This window comes from Scaptodrosophila lebanonensis, unplaced genomic scaffold, assembly GCF_003285725.1.
Source record: "Scaptodrosophila lebanonensis strain 11010-0011.00,11010-0021.00 unplaced genomic scaffold, SlebRS2 tig00001412-arrow-pilon, whole genome shotgun sequence".
Lineage (NCBI taxonomy): Eukaryota > Metazoa > Arthropoda > Insecta > Diptera > Drosophilidae > Scaptodrosophila > Scaptodrosophila lebanonensis.
Window position 1 is genome coordinate 11,854,764 of NW_022060739.1, and position 20,993 is coordinate 11,875,756.

A 20,993-nucleotide genomic window follows, 5' to 3' on the forward strand; every position below is an offset into this window, starting at 1 on the left:
CTATTTAAAATTAAGACTTACTATTTTAATGAAATCTAGAAGCAACCAAAGCAGCACTAGTTTTACAGAGTTTATTTGGAACATTTTCATACATGAAACATGCGTAGCTTGACATGATATGTTCAAAAAATCGGTACATTTATTTATTAAAAAAAAAAAGTAGGTAAAGTATCTGCCAAAAGGGCATGAATAAAAAATTATGTGGGAGTTATTATTATATGTTTCTTACTAAGTAACTTATTTGGTAACAATTGTAATAACTATTCTAATCTAAATATAAATGTATGCTCTAGCTTGAAAAGCCTGGCAGTCGTGGCTAAACCATATTACATGTTCCCTTATGTGTTTTAACTTTAAATTAACTTTATAATAATAACAAAAAAAATAATAAACTCGTGGCACAGCATTGCAATGCCTGTCTGTATACATACATTTCATCATTATCGTGATACATCATTCATATCTCGTAGTTGAAGAGCTTCTCCCCCGGCCGGCCAGTTATATGATCGTACTGATAGGGCAGATGCGGGGGTTGGCTTAACATCTCGTTAACCACCTGGTCGTAGATATCGATATAATGGCGCAAGTCCTCATTGTTGAAAACCTGTGAGGATTTAGAAAAGATTAGTATGACTGAGCTGTAATATTTCAATCGGGGCATGTATGAGTGAGTGTGGTTTTGATTACGTGCTGAGGTGTTACTAAATGCTACACTTATTAGTCGAGTTATATGAGATTAGTGCCGATGAGACCCATGATTAGTACATTAGTCCATTTGATGGCAAACTCACACTGATACCTTTATTTGAATACGGAATCCGATAGCTAAATGCGGCAAAGAATTGTAAAAAGAATTGTGTGTATTGTCTGTGGCTGATTATCGACTCAATCCAAATACTCGTTTCGAACAGATGAACAACATTTTCTTAATACCTTCAGGTAGTTACGGACGACATACGATATGCGGCGCACATCGTGTATGGCCTCGTGGACGTGATGGTACACGCCGTTCTCACATCTCATTATAATCGAGCGTAAGTCGATGAATTCCTGGTGGCAGCGCAGAAATAGATCTGGATACTGGAAATAAACAGATAGTATCAATCAATCAATATCTTTTAAGAAGAAAGCTGTTCTATTTGCCAATCAACTTGATATCTGAATTAACTAATAAAAGACATTAATAGACATTTTTTAGATGACAGGTTTTAGATAAACATACCTCTTGCTTAAATAGAAAATGATCTTATTTCTCTGAGTTAAAATCTGAAATCACTTCTAAAATCTGTAATATCAAGTTGAAAAGCACAGCTCTCCTCTTAAGAGATCCGGATACAGGATAAATCACAAGTAACTATAAATACAATTAATCCCTATGATCAAATCAGAGAACTTTCAAAAATACAGCGTTCTATTGGTTTTCTAAGTTAAAATCTGAAAAAACTATTCCAAGTATTACTATTTAGGCTTCTGAAGATCGCTGATGCCTTCATTAGCGCCTCTTTTATTTACTTAAAAATAACTAGAAAAGTTTTTGAATTTCTTCTATACTTACATAGTTTCGGGTGAATTGCTTCTCGAAGAATCGCTCCGTGCTCTGCAGCTCGAGCAGACGTTCGCTAAAGTCTAACAAGCTGCGCGTAATTTCCCGTCCCACAATACTAAAGGGATTAATATAGGTGCTGACATCCGCGTGGCGACGTTGTGGCGTCTGCTTGTGTACCTCCTGCATCGGGTACGCTTCCTGCTTAGATGGTTCCGGTGGCAATGACTGCCAGTTTTCGTATGTTATGTTCGTCTCGTGCTGCTTAACAGGCATGCAAGTTGGTAACTCTGGGTGTTTGCCATAATCGTGCTTATCCAATTTGGATTCCTTCTTCAGCGGAGTATATGTTCCGGTTTTGAGATATGTGCCGTTTGCGTCTACGCTCCGCTGCCTCTCCTCCGAGTTCTCAATCATGGTGTACAAATAATTCAAGTTCTGAGAACTCTTCGATTTCTGCATCAAATTGGTTGTGCTGCTGCCATCAGGAATGGAGGAGGTGCCCAACTCCATGGTAGCTGCCTCTTTGGGGCTGCTCTGGGCGTTGGATGTGATCGATGTTGGCTGAACGGCAGCGCCCAAAGTGTTGCCTAAAGTGCTGCTATCACTGCTGTTGGCAGAGACATTGGTTTTATTATTGTTGATGCTGTTAAAGGTCGAACTATTATTGTTGTTGTTATTGGCATCACATTTGGAGAAGGAATTCTTCTGCTTTTGTAATAGATCGTCCAAATTAACAAATGATTTTATAATCATTTCGATGAGCAACAAAGTGCCACATTGCCATCCATCGAAAACGGTCATAAAGCCGCGTGGCAGCTCGTCCTTAATTTTATTTAAGCCCTCCGGCGTATTGTAGACGTAGCCTCTTAGTATAACCCAGGCATTAATAATGCGAGTAAATACGAAAATGAAATCCTTTACGGCCCAGGCAATGCCCTGGGAGTTGATGTTTGGCAACACCCCATCGGGACGCAACAGATCCTGCTTAAGGCGTGCACATAGCGTGTCTATTTTCTTGAAGCACGGACGATTGCGATGCGTATTGGCCAACTTTTCGGCTATTTCGCTGCCGTAGAGCGATACTCGCGTAATGTCCAGCAGACGTTGCTGCGGCAATGTGACCTCAGAGTTGCGACGCACACTCTGTAGCGCGTTGAGGCCGTCGCCTCCGCCATTTTCAATTCCAGTGGAGCTGTTGGTTTGCGATGAAGTGCTCACATACTCAGACTCCTCAGCGCTTTTGGATATAAAAGTGAAAACACAGCAGTTCATTCGCTTGCTAAAAATAAAGCTAAGTGCCACTTACTTTTCCAAGACATAGGACGAAGCTGTCGAGGATGTCGTAGCCGTCTGATTGAGCTTCATCAGTGGCGGTGCGCCACTAATTAGATCTGCCTGCGTGGATGCATCACAGCTTTGCTTAAAAGCTGGCTGGTTTGCATAATATTGAGCTGGAGGTGGCACATAAGCCGCCGGCATATACACACCTCCGCCGCCAGGCATGTTGCAGCTTGTTGTTGTGGAAGAGCGCGAGGAAGCATACATCTGACTGTATCCGCCGTTCATCGAACCTGGAACTGTTTAATTTGGTCAAATGTTGGACTTTTTTTTATTTTTAAATTAATTTTTAAATACCTGCGCCAAAATATTGACCACCGGAGGCCATATAGCCGGTCGGCATAAAGCTATAGCCTGGCGGCGCAGGCGGTGGAGGTGGTGGAGCAGGGCAAGCAGCCGGGATGTGCATAAAAATTGGCTGCTGCGGTGTAGTCATAGCCCATGAGCTTTGCGAAACGTGCTCCTGAAAAATGACGTCAGTGACGGCGCCACGCTGACGATCCAAGAACGTGTGCTGCTGATACATGGAAGAGCGATGTTGGCGCATCGCAGAAGTGGTTACAGCCGGCAAAGGCATCGGCATCGAAGCGCCATTATTAAGCAAATTGTTCAGGTTCATATTTCTCTTACAAAGCAGAAGAATGCAAAGAACAAACAGATGAAGATAGAAGAAGCACGTTGCACCAACACAAAGGCAATATCTGTAAGGCGTGAAAATATGTGAATTACCGAATTCATTTTTCTTATTCTTATTCAATTGATATTTCTTGTTCGATACATGTGTATAATAAACCTGCACCTTTATTAAACAAAACACCGTTAAATATATATTTTAGCCAAATAGAACAAGACGCATGTACTCACCAGAACCGAACCGAACAGCGAAAGGAAAGACTTTTTTGCAACGGCGATGAATTCAGTGCTGGCAAGGTTTCCGCACAAAATGAACTAGCTCCTGTGAGTTGACTAACAGGGCTGCACAGTGCAGATGTTTTTTGTGTTGGCGCGGTTGGCAGCACCCGCCGTCAGACCGTGCGCCATTCTTCCAGCTATTTATTAATTGACAATTCTGTTAGCCTGCTAAAGATGACAGAAGAGAGTAATTTTGCGGCCCAAATCGAAAACGATAGAAACAAATTGAGCGTGCGTTGCCAGTTCTGTAATTGTCTAATGCTCAAAGCCAACGAGGGCAGTTACTGCGAGCAAGAAGTAAGAACGCCGCCGTCACCCATCCATATTTTCCACGAATATACAAAACTTAATTCGTTTTTGTTAGGTAGATGTGCCGCTAATGCAACAAAAACAGGACAGAAGCGCAGAGGCTCTGCAAACGGAGAAATTGCGTCATTTTTGGCTTATCAAGGATATGATGACGTTTGAAAACATCGGCTTCTCCCACACCGTTGACGGCCGTAAGTTTCTGGTGTGCGCCGACTGTGAACGCGGTCCAGTGGGCTACCATGAGCTGGCCAGCAAGTTCTGTTATTTGGCGCTGGGCCGGGTAGTGCATGGGGATAAGTAGATAGAAGAGAGAGAGAGAGAGTGGACTTCTGCTTTTCGCTGCCTACCCAAATGCTGTATAATAAGTCTAAGGTAGCACAAATATTGCTATTTCTAATGTTTCCAGTATGTATTTTCTATTAAGCTGCAAATCAATGTTTTTAACTTAAATGTAAATTAATACTTGTAGTGAAATTAAAAACAAAAATGGTTTTTCAAAGTTGTTTGATTTTCATTCAACCGAGGCAGAGTGGGAATCAAAGCACATTTGCTCATTTATTTGTATTCATATTTATTGTTTTCCATTTTTTAACATTTTACAATTTTATTGCAATCTAAATACACATATCGTATTTCAGAGGAGGGATTTAACTAAACAATTTTCCTATAAATCTTTGTTGCATTCCATTGTGACGTTTGGCGCTCAGAATTTGCCAATTTGTAGCTCTGGTTCGTTTAACATTTAACTTTTGTGTATGTATGTATATGAATCATTTTGGAACTATGGACAAAACAATTATTATTTGCTAAATTTTTTGTAATCCTTTTCTTGGTTCTCGTCCTGCTCCCATCGTAGTCGTTGTGCAGCATTGATTGGCGGTGCTAGATGATTTATTTCACGTTTAAAAGACTTCGACCTGGCAGTTCCAGTTGTTACAACATTTGTATGTGTTTGTGTATTTGTGTATGTATGTGTGTGTTTGTTTGGTTTTCGTTTATTTTCTAAGTGTTGTGTATGGGACACGGATATCAAAGCGTGTACGACTAACCTACGAGTTGGGGGAATCATCGCTTAGTATATAGTATGTATGTATGTCCTTAAATATGCGTTAAAGTGGGGCGACTCTTACAATTGCTGACATTTATTGGTTGTTTATTCATTTCATTTAATTACCTTTGTAATATTTTAGTAATTTAGTTTAGCTTAGCGCATTGTTAGCCAATAAACGGATGTTTAGTTTAGAAAAGTTCTTGAAGTCTTACGAAAATAACAAACCGTTGTAAATGAGAAGAAATTGTTTGAATACTACAGCATGCTGGTTTGCTTTAGTTTTTTATTTTACTCTTTTTTACTTATTTATCATGCGGGGCATTTGTATTTTATTTTATTTTATTTTTCATTTTATAAATATTTTACTTCATCTTGTTGGGCTTGAATTTAACTGCGGTAGGTTTTAATTATTTGTTTAATCCTTTTTTGGAAATATTAATTAAAAATACTTTTGAACTCCGGAGATGTTTGTTGGCCAATTCGCATTTGTATGTATATACAACATTTAAAGTTTACACATTTTGTTATAAAGCTTTTCCACTTTCTTGTTTGTTAGAAATGTCTTTATTATATTTGGTTGCCTTTTCATCTGTTTTTCTGCCTTTGTTTTTCATTTCTATCATGCCTGCGCCAGATCACATTTATAGCTGAAAAAGAATAAAAACAAGAGCGTGGTATTGAATGTAAATTTTGAAGTGAATTCAAGTCAGACTTACCATGTTTTCTAGCAGTTCAATTTTTAAATCTCTAATTAAATAAATAAAAACTGTGCTGGGCGTTCAAATCAAAACTCAAAGTCCAGGTTCGGGGCCAAACGAAGAAAACAAATAATAATAAATAGCAAAAATTAAAGACAAACAAAACAGAAAACAAAAACAATATTAGCGCTCTCCAGCACTTAACGTTGTAGCCATTGAAGGGCTCCCAGAACCACAGCGGCCGCGCCCACCACAGCCACCGTCGAGCTGCTCAGCGAGGTGGCGCCGTTACAATTGTCCGTATCACAGGAGCAGACCACTTGGCGGCCACCGAAGCCGGCCCGTTGATAGCAGTAGCTGTTCGAGGTTTGGTTTAAAAAGCCGCAGGTGCGTATTACACGGCTCTCTGGAGGCACTGCAAAAAGAACAAATAAAACACACGCAATATAAATTGATTGGCTGCTCAATAAATTTCATTAAAATCTTGTACACTGAGCCAAATAGTGAGTGCCTGACAGTAAGCAATTTATTTTAAGCTTTGATTTGCATTTCATAATAATTTTTATACCCTGTACCCAAAGGGTAAAAGGGTATATTAGTTTTGTGCGAGTGTACATGTAACACACAGAAGGAGGCCTGGCAGACCCCACGAAGTATATATTCTGGATCAGAACAAGCTTAGCTGACAAGCCGAGTCGATATAGCCATGTCCGTCTGTGTGTATGAACCCAAGGACCTCAGAAAGCATAAGAGCTAGAATAACCAAACTTGGTATCCAGATTTTTTTAATACATTTTTTTTTTTTTGTGTGGTGGTACAGGGTATTCAAGAGTTGAGCCTGCTCGACTTTAGCATTCCTTTCTTTTTTAATTTATTCCGCACGCACAGCCATCTGTCATATTCCCACTGAGTTCACATTTTTTATGGTGAGCAGCCGGCAGTTTTATTGACGTCCCTCCATTTCGTTCATTGCCTTATTTGTTTTATTTCTTCCACTTCTTCGGCATTTACAGTTCGAACGTTTAAAAATTTAGCGCCCGGAGACATTTGAGTAGTTTTCAATTCCTAAAATATACCATTTGCGACCAAAATAGCTATAAAGCTTAAAGTTCGACTTCTGTTGTATTCTTAATTAATTACTTGAAGTATCTTTTAAGTTGAGTAAACATTGTATGTAGTGTATTTTAAAAAGCTAAAACTTCTAGTGTATTTTAAAAGCTATTTATATATTACATAAGTCCCTTTTAAAAACTCAGTTCCGCGACTTTTAGTTTTAATGCAGGAATGCCAAAAAAACGAATAGAAAGACTACCAAAAAAATGAACAACTTTTGAATAAATCTTTACAGCACCTAAATACTTTTTTAAAGTTTATTTCAGAGAATTAAAGTAAAAGTTTCATTTCGCACGCAAGTTAAACTGGGAATAACGAGCATTTAATATTTATTTCAACTTACAGCCATTGACAGCGAACTCAATAACTTGCGTTATTTTGCGGCAAAAGGTGGGAATTCCTTTATCGCGCGACGAATAGTGCTCCTGGCAGTCCTTCAGCAAATTATCTGGCGGCATGTCCAATGCGCAGTTGGCGTCTTTGTGGCTGTTGCAGACGAAGCATTTTATGGCGGCGCCTGTAAGAACGGAAAAATATACGAAACGGTTAAAAATAATGTTTGAGGAAAAGAGAGAGAGAAGAGAGCAACGGTTTCGTTTTACTTCACGAATTACTGTCGATACTATAAATTATCGATTATCGATCTAAATAAATGATTTCTTGACTCCAAAAGCGGCTGTAATTTTGGGGGGACATGAAATTATTGAAGACCTACGAAATTTCTGAAGGAAAGAAATATGAACATCTAATGAAAACTTTTGTATTTGGCCAAACAAATAATTCAAACAAGAGTTCTGAAAAATCAGACAATTCCCAAAAAAGTACACAAATATATCATCTGGGTTAAATGCCAAGAGCCCGATAATTGAAATGGACATCAATTTGAAAACATTCCGAACAGCTAGCTGATCGGATGAATTAAAACAAATCTTGAACAGCAGTTGGGAGTTGCCTTGGTGTTTGGATAAGCAGGAAAGAGGAAATTTTGAAATGAACAAAGTCAGATAATAGGAGTAGTAGAAATGCTTTGTGTGTTTGAGATTCTTTTCGTGTGAATTTCCACTTGGCCTCCTTAATTGTTTGACAAAAAAGAGTGTGAACAAATGTCAGACATAGAATGCGATCATAAGCATGATAAGTATGCATACAAAATATGTTTATATATAAGTACATAGACATATATGACGCACATTAGTGCTGTTTGAGCAACTAAATTGAATTTAAGGTCGTGCTCGACACGAGATTCGCATTATTTAATTCAAAACTAAGTAAGCCGTTGCCCCGCCACAGCCACCTGACGCTGTCTCCAATTATGCAATGTGTTTGTGTAGCCATAGCCAGAGCTGTGGCTGCAGTTTTGCCATTCCGCCAAAAGTGGCACACAGAAGTGGCAACGGCGAGGCGGCAGATCCAGCAGCGCTTCCATTAGTGTGTGGACGCGAACACCATTTTGAGCGAAGATGTCGTCAATGGAATGGCATTGTTGTTATAGCAAACAATCGCTAATTACCCCAACGGCGATAGCTTGTTAATGGACTCCAACAGCTTGTAAGAAGTAGTACTTTCCACCCTCCCCCTCCCCCATTTGGGGGTTGCATAATGAGTGAGACAGTAGAAGAATTGGCTGCCAAAAAAGTGCTGCGTGCTTTCGGGCTGCATTGTTATCGGCGACAAGATGGCGGACAACTGAAATAAGACAACAAACTGGGCCGTGTCGAGCAAACTCTGAGAAATGGTAGCAGCCACTCACATGCATGCCATGCCATGAAAGTGTACATCAATATTTAATCAGCGAGCATCGAATAACACAATTTAGAAAAGATTGTTGCTTAGAGAAGGAAAAGGAAGAAAGAACTGCTTGGACATTTTCAGTTCCCACTGCTTGGCTATAATCGTGCTCTGCTTGATTGTGTTTCTTTTATGCAACTGCGCTATATCCTCATTAAAATTAGTATATATAATAATTAAGTACAAATTCTCCACTTTTTAATGATTAAATTGTGCCCATACTAATTGAGCTACAAAAAAAAAACCAACAACTATTGCAATTAATCATCACAGAATCTATGATACAAATGGTTTTCTTTGGATAAAAATTGCTTTAAGAAAACTCAAGCTTATTCTTCAATAATATTGGACAAATAATATAATAATATTGTTTATAATAATATGTAAGCTATTTTCAAAAAAATTATAAAGATATATATATCTTATAACATAAGAAAATAAATTAAAAAACATTTTTCCGAAATAACACAAAATGTTTGAAATTAATTTTATTTGCAGTGTAGTATTTATTGAAAATATACACACACAGATGATCGTAGTGGAAACTTTTTCAACAATCAACAATAACATTTGAATGGTTGTGCGAGTTTCGCAATTAATTGTTATAAACAAATTGATGGCACGAGTACGAAAACTGTCGCTGGTTCTAGTTAAATGGACATGCATGTGCATGGGCAAGTGCTTGTTTCTTGTATTCAATAAATTTCATAATTTGAACTTTTGACAGACAATTTGTTTATGTAAGTGGTTTGGTGGTTGTGGTGGTGGTGGTGGTGGCTGCGGTTGCAGGCTACTTGCAAGTGGCTCCGCGGGCGAAAAAAAAGAGTGCGCATGCCCACCCATATGGACATGCAAGATATATACATATATACGAGTTTATGGTACATATATTTATATATATAGATGTGTGCGTGTATACATAAATTTTGGGAAGGGCAGGAAAGCGGCGCCACCCCAACGTCTTATGCGATAAGTGCCGCAGGAAGGAAAAATTCAAACACGATACGCTCTGCATCTTGCGGATGTGTGTGTGTGTGTGTGTGGAAAGTGCGAGAGTGTGCGTGTGTCTTCATCTGTGTGTGTGTGCCGTAGTTTTGATGTCTTTTAGGCCAGCAATGTAATGCGATAATACACATTTAGCAGCTTAACTAAGCGAGGTGTCGAATAGACAATGAGCTCGTGGTAGAAGGGCAAGTAGAGTCCTTCAGGATTGGGTCGATGCTGGCGTGAAATTAAAGAGTCCCACAGTCCTAGAAACGAAATACAGCTGAACTCTTGGCTGCTCTTAAATGCAGACAGCAAATGGGATGCTTTGCTGCTTTTCTTTTCTTTGGGTGGCAAGGACTGCCCAAAAAGGCGCCATTGCGGCCGGCTTGTCGTACTCTTTGGCGTCAGTATGTCCCACTCACACACACACAAAGACACGCACACAAAGACACGCACACAAAGACACGCACACAAAGACACGCACACGCACACATACCAAGAGACAGACACGCACTCAGCGATACACAAACACGCATTATGTAATCATCAAAAGAAGATTTCCGCTGTTTAAAAAGCGGGCGAAGACTGCCTGAAATCCTTGAAGGAGCCTTCAGTTGCGTTACCTTGCTGCACGGCAATTGCCAGAATCAGCGCACTAATCACATAAATGTACTGCATCTTAGTTAATTGATCCACTCAGTTCAAATTGCTTGAAACAGCACGTTATTATTTAATAATTATTTCTATACTTGTATATATTTATGCAATTGAGAGCCTTTAAGCGCACGTTCTTTTCTCTGTGAAATTTATGCAGCAGCACTGTTTTTTTTTTCGGCTTATTTAATTCAATTTAATTTTCAAGCTCTCTGTGCGATTTTTTACCGAGCGCGCTTCAACGAGCCACGAATTGAATTTCACTTCTGATTAGTTGGGTCTGTGCAAAAAATAAAAACGCTACGGGCGAAGAGCAGCGACTCGACTCGATTCGACGCGCTTCGACTTGACTCGACTCGACTCTGAACAGCGACAGAGACAACGATGTGGCGACGACGAGGGAGCTCCCACGAGATTTGTGGCACGAATGACAATGGCTTTTCAGCTGAGCGCCGGAGCGAGCGTCTGTGGATGCGATGTGACTGGAGCAGCGACTCTGTTGAGTGTGGAGAGCTTTCCGCTGTTGTGCTTTCAATTGCGAGTCCCTTTTCTGGCACAAAAGCTTGAGCTGCAGGACCGCACCGATGTATGGGTGCTTAAAGCTCCGGTCACACATGCAAATAATTTGCACAACATTTTCTATTCTTCGCCAGCTTGGCTTTAGGCAGTATATCTTAAGAAAGTTTATTCTAAAATTGCTTTTGGTTTAATTCTAATATACCTTCACATACTACAAGTATCTGTATAGTTCGACTAATTGCTGCGTCAATTATTGGCCCGCCTGAACATATTTTTGGGAAGGGAGAGAGAGTGAATGATAATCAATTGCTCTTAAATCTCTATGGTGCTTAAGCCTAGTACCGATGTCGAAATTGTTTCCCTGAACAATTTGTTTAATAAATAGAAGCAAAAAATAATTTTTGACTTAATTTTATTTATATTCTCTATTTATATTCTGTGTGTTTATTTGAAATTGAGTTGCGAAGCGCATTCTTTTTATTTATAATGTAAATTGTAGATTTTTCATACAAACGTTGGAGCCTGTTTTCCCCCTTTGGAGCTCGAATTTTCCACAATCCCTTCTTAGTGGGCTCCTACACTAGGAAAGGATCAATCAGTCAGTCAGTCAGCCATTCAGTCAGTCAGTCGAGTCAGGACAAACTGTTTTAAATATATAGATTATCAGGCTTCTTTCCATTTTCGTCCATTTTTTCTATTCAAAAAACAATTAATGGGTTTCAAAAGTAAATAACAGAATACTAGTGCAACTGCTGATCTAAGGGAAAGCCCTTCAAACTGAATGACTTTGTAGTTTTTCTAAATTGAAGCTATTTTTCAATTGTATAAGCCAATAATTGGATTTTCATTAGAATTTCTTTAGGTGTAGATCAGTTATATTATTATTCTCTACGAGCATTATGAGATGATATACGAGATGTACGAGTTGAACTCGGAAATTAATCCATAGTCGTCAAAAGCTCATAAATCCCATTGGCTGCTATTATAGGAACTCTTTTAGAATCTACAAGTATGTATATCTATGTCTCTATTAAGTTCAATTTCTATGCTAGACGATTTTGGAAAACTTTTTAAACGCTTTGCTAGTATCAAGTGTCTGAATTAAATGCGGTAATTGCAGCAATTAAGCTCAGCTATCAACCCTGAGCCCCAGCGTGAGAGACGTCCAGACATTCAATAGAGTTAGTTCGTTGCAGATTCTTGAGACGGAAAGTGTTACATATTAATTAAGCCTAATCGTCGGCTTCCGCCAAGTATGTAGCCGACGATCGCTTGCAAGCTGCAATGAATTACTGGATAAATCAGCACCTAAATCAGCGCGCATCGCCTTGCCCTTTTGCACTCGAGAGGCGCCCAATTGATGTCATTATCAGTTCCATTTAGCTAGGACTATAAATATAAATAGCACTGCCAACTGTGCAGCTCGGGTCAAAGAACTTTGTGGGGCTTTAGCTGAACGGAGAGTACGACGAATTTGTTTAATTTAAATAGCATTGAGCCGTGTGTTAAGCATACGTCGTGTATGTTTTTGATTGTTAGAAGCTTTCCGCACGAGCTTTCAAATGACGCCTGAGCGAGCTTTCAGCTGGCGTTCTAAGACCGGCTAAAAGCACACAATAGCTTTAAACGAAAGCGCAAAAGCTTTTACAATTGCCGTTCTTTGTTTCCACAACCCTGTCTGATGTTTGTTGTTGCTGTGATGCTTCTAAGCTACACAGAGAAAAATTAGCCAAGCTTAATATAGCCACTATTTAATAGGAAATAAAAAAAATATAGAAGAAGAATCTCTTAGCTACAAGGGAGGAGTGGACGAATGGCCAACGAACATTGTTAAGAACTGTACTGAGTAAGGGAGTGAAAAAATTCACACGGACCTGCCAACTTGTTTAACAAAAATTAGGATATTGAAAAGCGATAGCAAAGCTCCATTTAAGTACTTTTATGAGAAAAGGAAAATAAATCGCATCAAAATTGGATGTTTAACTAAAACAAATAATATTTAAAAAGGCATGAATCGATTCAACTAATGACCGAAGGAAAATATACTGATCCTGATATCAATATTAATATTTTCCATTATAGGTATAATTCAAAATAATTCTTTCATTAATAGTTATAGATTGCATTTTATTGTAATCAGAACAGTGCTGACAAAATAATGTGACATTACAACTAAACAAATAATAAATATGATTTATTTTATTGTAGTTTAATATCTATAACAAGAGAGAACGCTACAGTCGAGCAAGCCCGACAGTGTAATACCCTGTACCCAGGTAAACTTCCGTCACTGAGATATATGTGCCCATAGCAGCAGCATAAAGAGGAAGAAGAAGAGCGAATTTGTTGCTGCAGTTTGGGGGGGTTGTACTGGTGAGAATTTGTTTTGCTAATAACTCTTTAATTCTAACTCTTTAATTCTAATTTCTTAGAATTGACCGAATTTGATAAAATTTTAAACAACAGTAGATAATTGTATAGAAATTTTGTGTGCAAAGTTTGGTTTAGGTAGCATTTGAAATGTGGACGCTATTGACGAAATTCTGTAGCGGGGGAAGGGGGGGGAAATTAAAAAAAAAAAATAAACTCGTCCTTACTCGGACTTACTAGGAGAATCTGGATGCCAACTTTGGTTATTCTAGCTTTAATAGTTTCCGAGATCCTTGCGTTCATCCAGACGGACGGACAGACGGACAGACGGACGGACATGTCTAGATCGATTTCTCTCGTCATGCTGATCAAGAATATATATACTTTATGGGGTCGGAGATGCTTCCTTCTGTATGTTACATACTTTGCACAAACCTAATATACCCTTTTTACCCTACGGGTACAGGGTATAAAAAGTAGAAGTAAATCCTTACTTACTGCTCCAGTTTAATACTAGATTTAAAATATGTCTTGATTGTACTTTAAATCTAATTTTATATCGCTAGAAAGTAGAATCGCATTCATTCAGGAAGTCATCGAATTTCCTTTTTAAAATATTAAAAACAACTTTCAATTTTGTATTGTTAGAAATCAATAGGTGGATTAATTCTTGTTTTATGAAGTCTCTTTATTAGTTTTACAAAATTTCAAAGTTAATTATTAAGCTTTAATGGAAGCAGACGGACATTTCATTTTCATTTCTAAACTGGATTTAGTTTAATTTTAGTTATAAGAAGTTTTTGAAAATTGTCACCCAAAGTATTAAAATTGCGTTCAATATTTTACGTTAGTATTGTTATGTATAAAATTGTATAAATCAGAGCATGTCGGCTGCGATTGTGCCATGGACGGAGAGAGATTGTCAGCTCTCAGCTAATTCGAATCAAACGGAACCGGTTTTAACAAACAAGAAATTGTTTACATGTTGCTTAATTTGTTTATTGACCGTGCGGGGAATTACATTAACAAGTGTGCGTGCGACCTTTTATTAAAAATACTATATGTATATGCACATATATAAATATTTACTTTTAGCATAGTATTTGACTCAGCACAGTAGGTCAGCTGTTTCTCTTGGAGTCGACGCGCCCTGTTCTTGAACATTTCAGCTTTATTTTGGCATTAATTAGAACGCGTTTCAGTTGCAGGTAACGTATCTCGCCAGTACTCGTTTTCAATTAAGTGTTTAAGTCAATTGAATAAAATGTACATACTTTAAAATGTGTTAAGTGAACTTTGGTATATACTTGTATAAACATTTACGGCGGCGGAGTGATGTTTGAGTGAAGAAAATTATTAATAATGAAGCGAGGCCAGCACTGTAAGTTAAAGATCTAAAATTCCATTGAATAGAACCTTTTGCTGTTCACCAAAACACAGACAATAACTCAATTTACTCTGTTTGTTCAGTTAGTTTATGAATATCTTTAGCATTTTGTTCGGCACTCTGGAAGCCAAACCAAAAAAAAAAAAAAAAAAAAACATCAAATAATTAACAACAAAAAGTGTTTCATGACACTCGTCGGTCGATTCATTTCGTATGGAAATCCGGTCGAAACTGGCTTTAACCGGCGACTTCAGTTTTAAAGCAGCGTGGAAATGGAATTAGTTGCGAGCGTTTGCAGAAAGCAACAAGAAGGGCATACAGCTGCGATAGTCAAGTCAAAATCGCAGTCTATATATATATAAATGGAAGTATGTATGTGTATATGTATATTCCCTAGAGACTCCGAAACCGCTCAACCGACTTCGATCAAATGTTGTGGCAATATTTAAAATAGTCCCGACGGTGCAGCTACGAAGTTTCGTGGCGATTGTTCAAAGCGATTAACCTTCGTTTTCTAGAGATGCTTCTATTTTCTTTCACTTGAATGCCACATAAGTGGTCATAAGTTTAAAAAGCACTGCTAAGTTATAGTTTTAAGAAAATTTAGCATCTTTTTTCTTAAGACAATACTACTTATCACTTAAATTGCACTCTATAAAAGAATTTTATGTTGATCTAGTTTATCATATTTTGGAATTCGGCCACCAACTAAGCCATTTCTGAAGATAAGCTCTATCGTTAGTGCCAGAAAAGAAAGCTAAAGAAAAGCTCTGGCATTAACCTTTGAGTTCTAAATGCAAACAGTTCATGGCTATAATTTCTAAAACATTCTAATTACCGACCGAGTACTCGATATTTGTTGTAGAAATTAATTTGTTTATTAATGAGGTGCTTGTTTTGAACACAAGCCTCATTTCTTCGTCTGTCGGCGTAGCTGGTGGAAACCAAAACAGCTGAGTTTGTGGAGGCACGAACCAGTTTCGACTAAGCACTGATAACTGATAGTTGGGATAGCCGACTCATCAATTGTCCTATCGCGACAGATCCCAACCAAAGCGAACCGAACTTAACCAAATCAAATGTAGTCAGATTTCCAAGCTTAGTTTTGAGAGTCAGAATAGCCACAAATTTGGAGGGGAAACGTATTTGTTTGCCGCTTCCTGCTGATGTGTGCGTTGCACGATTACGTTACCCACTGATTTACCAGTTAAAACCGCTATCAGCTGGCGACCACTTGTGGCAGCCAAACGAAGACAATGCAGCAGCCGCACGCTAATCGAAAGACTTGTAAGTACTTGTATGTGTATAAATCGTCATAGCAACAACAACAACAACAGCCATCAGCGGCAGCATCAGCACTCTCGCTAAATGCACTTTTGGAGGGGTCCAACCCGATCCATGCGGTTGAATTTATCTGTAAAGAGCTTCGAGAAAGGCGCGATCTTTCGTTCGTTATCAAAAGAACCTACTGTACGGATCTTATCAAGCGGCTGCACTGCCACCTTGATATGCTAACGCCCTACCTCTCCGGAGACGGACGTTTTTTTTACTTTACAGCTCTGTCTGCTTCTTGGCTGTTATTGTTGAGCCTCTCTCAATGCCGCGCTCTCGCAAAGACGAACAAACACACACACAGACCCACAGAAACACAGACACACATGTAAACCACGATCGCATTGGCAATCAAAGCAGCCCTACTGCTTATTCGTCTTGGTTGTTGTTGTTGTATCCGGCAATCTGATGCTTAGCCTCAGCAGCAGCAGCGTTTTCAGTTTCACTTGCGTTCTGCTCTGCGGTGCTTTTTCATTTTTTTCCGTGTTTAATATCAACATTTTTCGAAAAATTCATTTCGAGTTTTTAGAATCATCTCAACGGTGCGCGCGTCAAGTTGTACGCTTCTTCTCCGCTCATTTGTAAACATTTGTGAATTTAATTGTGAGTTTTCATATTTGCAAGCTTGCATTATATGTACAAAGAATTTAAAATAATAAACAGTGCAAAAAATGTATTTAATTTCAATATAATAGCCATGCAAGGACCATTGAAAGAAATGAAAGACAATTCCAAAAGAAATATATACAAAAAATAACTACTTTAATTGAATAATCAATTATCAATAATCATGTGAAAATTCGCGTCAATACCCGCCTTTCTATAAATGCAAAATAACATCATTTTGCAAGCTCGAGTCGTAAATATGTGCACACAAAGTACATATATATGTATATATGTTTATTTATATACATATTTACATACATGTGTACTTACATATATCAGTCGTAAATATTTTACTTGAACTGTGCCAATGCAAATGCTCAGCTGAGCAAACAACAACACATTTTGCCCGTCCCCGCTGTAACTCTCTCTCTCTCTCTATCACTCTATGTTTTCCAGCCCCTACCACATTTTAGTATTTATATTGAAATACAATATTTTACATACCTGCTCTGCCGGCACCTGCATTTACACACGTAACAGAGGCGCGCGTATCGAATAGCGGAAACCGCAACCAGCTTAGCCTATACAATAACCCGCAGTAACTCCAGCCGCAATGTCCGCATTCGCCTACGCCGTATTATTCGCCTTAATTGTCAATCTCTTCTTATCAGGTGAGTGTACACACACGCCTACAGCAGTGCATATTTACATTTCCATTTACATGTATGTATGTACACAGTTGTAGTTATTTAAATCTTTGACAGCGACGCGCGTTAATTGCAGGCTGTAAAAATGGGTGGCCATGGGCTGTTAATTAACAGTACGACACACAGAAAAGGAATGTAACGTCGTCGCAGGCGATGGATTCATTAAAACAGCCAACGGCATATGTAAATAGCATAATTGACTAATTAACTAAGTACTAGCTGATCGCATAGTGTCCGGACTGAAACAATTCAGCATTCAATGTAGAGTAATCAATCAAAACAATGTATTTAATTTGAATCGAATGCGCATCCAACAGAAGATGCTGCCCCTTCTGTTGTTGTTGCTGTTGTTATTAACATTGAAGCTAGGAATTTAATTTATTTAAATTTATTATGTTTGCCGCAAAGCAAATCGTATTTAATGAGCTCGATTCTCGCTTATGTTGAGAATCAGTTGGCGTGTCGCAGATAAATTGACGCCAATAGAACGAAACAAGTGGATTTGGCTTTGTGATTTAAATCAATTTCGGCTCTTTGTTTGTCCCGCAACCAATGAGCCGAACTTTGTTTATTTCCCCTTTTTATCTGGGGAGCGTGCCGAAGCAGGCACCTGTAATTAATTAGGGGCGCTTCAATGAGTTGCTTGATAGCTCAATACGATGGAATATGAGAGAACTTTTTCTTTTTTTTATTAGGTTTGCGGGAGCTGAAAAATGTAACAGGCAGAAGGAGGCGTGGCAGGCGTGGAATTTCCCTCCCTCCCCCTCTCCATCGCTATCACTGATTTTCGATTACTCCCGTATTTCTGGGAATTTCGAACTCAGAACTTAACTCCTTCATTGGTTCGTCAAAAATAGCATATTCTGCTCTCATAGTATCGGGTTTATTATACGGGTAAGAGAAAAAGAAGGGACGCAGTATTTTGAACTCTGCTTTACTAAAGTCTAGCCCATAAAAAAGTTATATACAATTACAATTTCCATTTTTGTGTACTACATATATTCTTTTATAGCCTCAAAAACAATTCCTGCTCTTAGTTTATTTTCATTTTGTTTGGTTAGGCTTAACGTTTTTTTCCAAAGCGAAATCTGTTACCATTTTTGATGGACAGCGAACAGCCGAGTTTGAGTTTCAGTTTTATTGCCGTCTTTTGAATTTATCAGCACTCTCTGGCACATTTTCACAGCTACCCTCTAATCAATTAGCCGTCGAACTCGAGTCGAAGGCATGTAATTGTATAACATGTGCTATTGAAATAGCTGGACAGACATCGCGGGGCATAAATGGCGCTAACTAATACGAACCATTCGCACATGCCATTGTCACAATGCCATAATGAGTTCCACAAATATTTCTATATGAATTAACAAGCAACTGAAGCTCGGCTGAGTCCATTGTCATCATTGCCTCCATAGCTTCCATTGCTCTGTGATTCTCGAGGGAAATGCAAAACTGCAACTTGACGAAGTATTGTTGTGAAATGGGGATTGGGGCCTGGGGGTAATTGAATGTAGGGGCGAAAAACTCTGCAAACTCTCTGCCATATAGTTGTGAATAAAGTTGAAAATGTTCGCACATGTGTGTGAGTATAAGAAACAAAACAAAACAAAACCCACACTTGCCCCTCTGGTAGAAGATATCGCGCATACGCCCATTGCTCCAAACCCAGACCCAGACCCATATCCAGAGTCGGACTCGGACTCAGACAAACGGCAAACCAACTCGACATTCATTTGCATGACACTCTATTAGGGGCTGACTAATAAATATATGTACAAGTGGAAGCTATTTGTGTCGCTCGTGTCTGCTTTTGTTTTTTTTTGTTTCCCTTTTTTCTGGCCAGCTTGCGTGCCGGCAATTGCATATTTTGTTGCACAGCTCCGACCGGGCGGGGCCCTTTTGTCAGAAGTAGTTGACATGCAATTATTATTCAAGGGAATGCAACTGCCACTGCCACTGCCATTGAACCGAATGGAGAAAGTCAGTCAGTCAGTCATCCAGTCAGCCAATGAGTAAAAGGAGGGGCCTGAAAAGAGTTTACTGTCAAGCTGTCTGCCTTTGAAAAGGGCGACTACTGTATCACAAATTTAAATCAATTACTTCTGGCAGCAAAAGTTGTTGACTTGAAGGTCAATTTGAATAAGCGCAGCTATAAATGCGATTATCGAACTATACGGCAGGAACTAGCCATGGGATTCATGGGCTTTATCCCAATGCCTTTGGGATCTTGTGTTTCAAGACTTTTTAGCAAAAGAAGTCACTCTTAACTAACTTCTCTAACTATGTATGTTTCTTTATGCGTTCCACAGCAACGGCACTGCGCTGCCATCAGTGCAATTCCCACGACAACGACGACTGCTCCCACCTGATCGTGAACACGCCACGCGGCCAGCGCGACAATCAGTTCCTATTGAACTGCGACCCGAAGGGATCGGCGCAGCCCTTCTGCCGCAAGACAGTGCTGAAGTTTGAGGTCAACGACGAGCACCGCATCGAGCGTAGTTGTGGCTGGATCGAGGAGAAGACCCAGAATGTCTGCTTTACGGCGGACAGCGAGGGCTTCAAGCAGACGATCTGCACCTGCGCCGAGGAGGGCTGCAATGGAGCGCCGACGCAGCTCAATGGCCCTCGTCTGTGGTACAGTCTGTCCGCCACGGCATTCAGTTTAGTCATGGCCGGCGTGCTGCGGCACTGAGAGGCTTATCGTGTACCTACTGTACTGTAAATGCATGAGAAACTGGACACCCCTCTAATTCGTTAACATTCCGCACTCAATATAAGTTCTATTCTAGACCACACTAAACATCTAACATGTTCGCATTTAGTTTGTATTTTAATTTAAGTAAAATATTTAACATGAGCTGGCCAATCGTGTTTCTTATTGCTCGCCTCTCATCTAATCAGCTGCTTTGCTGGCTCCGCTGTCCACCAATTTCATTTCTTCCATTAAATCTGGATGAGCTTGAAATTGCTTCTCGTGATTAAATTGTAACTGCCCCAGTGGCGCTCCTTCGACAAGTAGAAGGACATTGTTACGCGTTGAAAGAGGCGGAACGGAAAAAGTAGCCGTGTCCATATCCGTGTCAGAGTCCATGTCCTCTGCCGCGCGAACTTTGCTTAAACAGAACGAACAAAAAAATACAGCAATTGCTGTGAAATTAAAGAATAAAATGGTCCTTTTAGAGAAAGACCCTGCTACGAAGGTGTGTCAGCATGGCGGTAATTAGATTTCCAGCAATTGAAGGAGTGCAAATAAATCCCAGATACTGTCCTGGCAGTCGAAGGGTAAGCTGAAAAGCGTTGACTCTAAGTGGAGTCGAGTGCATGTTGTTTGGTCCAATTATATTTAAATGCAACTTTAAATATTTCGTATCACTTGTAGAGGTTAAGTTAAATAAATAAACCAACTGTTGATACATTATTAATAAGAAATGTTTTTCAATTTTAAGAGATGACTCTTAAAGCGAATTTCATTAGCTTAAAAATTTATTTCCGCAGCAACAGAAATCTATGGCTGCGGGTTTTTTGAGCTTGCCAGCTGTGCGTAATGCGTACATTCAGTTATTACATAAAACATATACATGGTTATATACTATATATATAGTACAACCAAATGCTGAAAAATCCATGTATGTATGTGGAAATATGAAAATAAAACTCGATGTCATTTGCATTG

General features: G+C 39.1%; 4 protein-coding genes across 4 annotated transcripts; 2 read left to right on the forward strand and 2 right to left on the reverse strand.

Moving 5' to 3' along the window:
- Positions 1–139: 139 nt before the first annotated feature.
- Positions 140–3,467, reverse strand: LOC115631387 (protein mitoshell). Its single transcript, XM_030528109.1, has 5 exons — positions 3,182–3,467; positions 2,853–3,123; positions 1,556–2,783; positions 934–1,080; positions 140–604 (listed from the first exon to the last, which is right to left on the reverse strand). Exons 1-5 carry the CDS (start codon positions 3,465–3,467, stop codon positions 458–460), a joined length of 2,079 nt encoding a protein of 692 aa, XP_030383969.1. The 3' UTR covers positions 140–457.
- A 461-nt stretch (positions 3,468–3,928) lies between these two features.
- Positions 3,929–4,604, forward strand: LOC115631177 (guanine nucleotide exchange factor MSS4 homolog). Its single transcript, XM_030527866.1, has 2 exons — positions 3,929–4,093; positions 4,161–4,604. The coding sequence occupies exons 1-2, from the start codon at positions 3,971–3,973 to the stop codon at positions 4,404–4,406; spliced, it is 369 nt and encodes a 122-aa protein (XP_030383726.1). The 5' UTR covers positions 3,929–3,970; the 3' UTR covers positions 4,407–4,604.
- Positions 4,605–4,659: 55 nt separating this feature from the next.
- Positions 4,660–10,809, reverse strand: LOC115631176. Its single transcript, XM_030527865.1, has 4 exons — positions 10,366–10,809; positions 7,311–7,484; positions 5,873–6,269; positions 4,660–5,803 (listed from the first exon to the last, which is right to left on the reverse strand). Exons 1-3 carry the CDS (start codon positions 10,418–10,420, stop codon positions 6,055–6,057), a joined length of 444 nt encoding a protein of 147 aa, XP_030383725.1. The 5' UTR covers positions 10,421–10,809; the 3' UTR covers positions 4,660–5,803; positions 5,873–6,054.
- Positions 10,810–16,515: 5,706 nt separating this feature from the next.
- Positions 16,516–20,738, forward strand: LOC115631542. The gene is made up of 3 exons (XM_030528317.1): positions 16,516–16,607; positions 17,067–17,281; positions 19,627–20,738. The coding sequence occupies exons 2-3, from the start codon at positions 17,224–17,226 to the stop codon at positions 20,010–20,012; spliced, it is 444 nt and encodes a 147-aa protein (XP_030384177.1). The 5' UTR covers positions 16,516–16,607; positions 17,067–17,223; the 3' UTR covers positions 20,013–20,738.
- The last annotated feature ends 255 nt before the right edge of the window (positions 20,739–20,993 follow it).